Source organism: Salmo trutta, chromosome 13 (genome assembly GCF_901001165.1).
Source record: "Salmo trutta chromosome 13, fSalTru1.1, whole genome shotgun sequence".
Taxonomy (NCBI): Eukaryota; Metazoa; Chordata; class Actinopteri; order Salmoniformes; family Salmonidae; genus Salmo; species Salmo trutta.
This window is the reverse complement of record NC_042969.1, coordinates 9,255,437-9,258,556: the sequence shown is the minus strand read 5'-3', so window position 1 is coordinate 9,258,556 and position 3,120 is coordinate 9,255,437. Positions and strand designations below refer to the sequence as shown.

Below are 3,120 nucleotides of genomic sequence, written 5' to 3'. Positions count from 1 at the left end.
CTTTACGCCCAACGACCAGTAGAGTAGGCCTTCTGTCAACAGAAGGATTTTCAGTGGAACAAATCCGGTGTACTAGGCCTAACCAATACTTTGATGTTACCAGAAGTAAAACAATATTGCGTTCTAGATAAATGTTCATGATACTGTTGCCTTATTGTATTATCTCACAAATTGTAGGTTAAACCGATCCACATCGAGACACGGGTAACATGAAATATCATACCCTTTATTTACATAATGCTGGTTAAATAGAATGGTACAATAAAATTAGGCATATGATGTTTAGTTATTGATTTAATATACATAGCCTAACTTATGCATGTAAAAAATTTGGCGATATGTCTGCAACAGGATAATGGCTTTTTACATGACTGCTATTGGCATTTGTCTTTTTTTTAATGAAATATAGCCTACATCAAGATCGATACATATCCTAGACCCCAATTTTAATCTAACCCATTTCGTATTTTTTTCAGTTATGGGCATTTTGTAGAAGACGTGGGCCTAACCTTGGGCACATTCGAGTTTTTGGTAGATATGTCCTTTAGCAGCTGAATGTGGATGAAAAGTTAAATAATTGCCCCCAGCGTTAAATGTACATACACATTTTGCAGTCATGATCCTGTACCAAAACACTAAGTATTTTTCATATCCAATTAAAATAAAGATGTAGGCTATTCCTCAAATAATTTGGTGAAATTGAAACAGACAAGGCTTTACAGTCCTATTAATAAATTAAAATGGAGAAGAGGAGAAAGTAAACTTTCATTTTTTTAGTTTCACTTCTCCCGTCGTCAATATCCGTGCAAAAGTTAAAAATGCCCTTTCTTAAAACATGGGCCTACTGTCAATCGTCCACCTCAATCTCTTCGTCCTCCTCTGAGAATTCGTCCGTGGTTTGATCTCTGGATGAAGAGGGGGACTGTGGAAATGCTCGGTGTCCTTGTGACGACGGGGAGATGCTTCCTTGCGGGTCGTCAATGTCTTCTTCCATGGTGACTAGCTTTTGCAGGGTTTGTGGTGGTATTTTCTTGAGCGACTCCACGTCCGCTTTCATCTCTTCCAAGTCTCTCTTGAGCTTGGCCCGTCTGTTCTGAAACCAGGTGATGACCTGAGCGTTGGTTAGCCCCAGCTGCTGAGCTATCTGGTCTCGATCGGCCGGGGACAGGTATTTCTGGTACAAAAAGCGCTTCTCGAGTTCATATATCTGATGGTTGGTGAAAGCTGTCCGGGACTTTCTCCTCTTTTTTGAGGTCTGCCTCTGTCCAAAGGCGTTCACATGTTCACGACCTTTAGGGAAACCAAAATACAGTCACTCTCCAAAACAATATCAGAACAACATGTCTACAAACGTCCTCAAGTGTGCCATGATTAGCAGCTTTGTTGTTGAGGCTTTTTTTTAATAGGGTTGCAGATGCAAACTATTTTTGTGTGGCCAATTGTGGTGATGGGTATGGTTTGGTAATAACTTGTGGGCAGCATTCCATAGAGCCATATGAAATGAATGACATGTATGTTTTACATTGCCCATTCATCGTTAGGATTAACATGGCTGTCAATATCAGGATCTAAATAAATATAATTCTACTAAATCAAACAGCCTATAAAATGTTGCAACTTAATTTAATGATACACCAGGAAGCACAATAGAAAATGTCGGTTTAGAGGCCTGCTTTGCCACCCCAATAAATTGTAGGTTTCCATATACTGGTGTTTAGTATCTAACAAATCAACTCAAATGCTGAAATAATAGCCAAGGACAGATTACATCGCACAGGCATGATTGTTTGGGGAATTTAGGCTTAGCAATAGCTTGAGACATAGCCTATTGCAATGCCTTTAAAAAAAACACAAGTTTGACAACAGTTCACACGACCAATAAGCTATCAACAATAGCTATTAGAGATTATGCATATTTGGTTAATACAATCACTAACTGAATCTGTACATGTAAATATTAAAACGTCATGTCTATCGAAATCCTTACCTTCAGCTGCTTGTATAACGCTGACTTCCAGACCTTTAAATGTTTTGCTGGCTAGTTCCTCCAGAGCGCATAACGGCGAAGAAGGAGTGGTAATACCGTTCCTTGCTGCGTTTGAGCCGGACACTTTTTCAATAACTCTCGGTGGACAGAGATTAGCAACTGATTTCTTCACCGAGGGTTTGTTTAGAATATCCTCAATACTGAACGGCGTCAGTGGCTTGTTGGAGTTGGCCGGGGGTGGGAGCTGGTCCAAGGGACCCCGTCTCCTCTCCTCGCTGCTGGACTGCAACACGGAGCCTGCCTTCATGTCTTTACTGGAGGTCATCGGCCGTCCAAAGGAATTACTGCTGACAAAGGCTGATTATTTCATTCAAATGCTAGTTTAAACGTCCACGAGTGTTTCCTTCGATTCGCGTCTTCTTCACAACCCACTTTTTTATTACTTTCAGTCGAATCTTGCAACTTCACTTGTCTGAAATGTTTTCTCCAAAATAACCATGCTTCGGGCGTAGGCTGCAGTTTCACAGGCAACCGAATTGTATTCCCTTCCAGAGAGAGACAGTTCCTCTGCGAAGTTCCATGAAGATCTTTAGAAAGTGTAACGGGTAGTCGCTGGGGGCGATTCCTGCGAGGAATAAGCTGTCTCAAGGAACAAGAAAAAGCAAGCAACTGCTAACGAGTTATTGTTGATTGGGCGAAGTTCAATTAGAGAAACACTACACTACTTGCTGACCCGCTGCTGCGTCTTAAAGGGCCAGACCAAAATAACTAATTGGACGCGGGAATAGGAGGAGTGTCGCCTCAGTTTTGGGGATGTTTGAGGAGAGGGTGATGGCTTGAAATGGTTATGCATCTGCCGCCCCCCTTCCCACAGGCAACATGTTCCCCGTGTATTTCTCTGGGAAGGGAGTTGATGCTCATTAAACAATGCCACAAGCATTGTTGTGAATGTTGTGAATTATTATAGTACACAGTACGTCTAATTGACCATTAAAAGTTTCAGTGTTGCCACCATTTGTAGCTTAATCATAAAAAAATTATACGAGATTTGAAAGCACTTATGATTCGGAGACAAAAAAAGGGTTAGGTGTAAAATGTAAATGCTAGTAACCACAAAAGCTTGACCAGGGTAC

The 3,120-nt window shown here is 41.2% G+C and overlaps 1 protein-coding gene across 1 annotated transcript; it reads right to left on the bottom strand.

Annotated features, from left to right (window-relative positions):
• Nucleotides 1-205: 205 nt before the first annotated feature.
• LOC115205141 (transcription factor LBX1) lies at nt 206-2,887 on the bottom strand. The gene is made up of 2 exons (XM_029770825.1): nt 1,988-2,887; nt 206-1,290 (listed from the first exon to the last, which is right to left on the bottom strand). Exons 1-2 carry the CDS (start codon nt 2,310-2,312, stop codon nt 848-850), a joined length of 768 nt encoding a protein of 255 aa, XP_029626685.1. The 5' UTR covers nt 2,313-2,887; the 3' UTR covers nt 206-847.
• Nucleotides 2,888-3,120: the final 233 nt, after the last annotated feature.

What these genes read in the sequence shown, in the direction of transcription:
- LOC115205141 (XM_029770825.1), bottom strand. Translation starts at nt 2,312, where the DNA reads ATGACCTCCAGTAAAGACATGAAGGCAGGCTCCGTGTTGCAGTCCAGC. An exon ending in CGTTATACAAGCAGCTGAAG is followed by an intron (nt 1,291 to 1,987) that starts GTAAGGATTTCG and finishes GTTTCCCTAAAG; the next exon opens with GTCGTGAACATGTGAACGCC.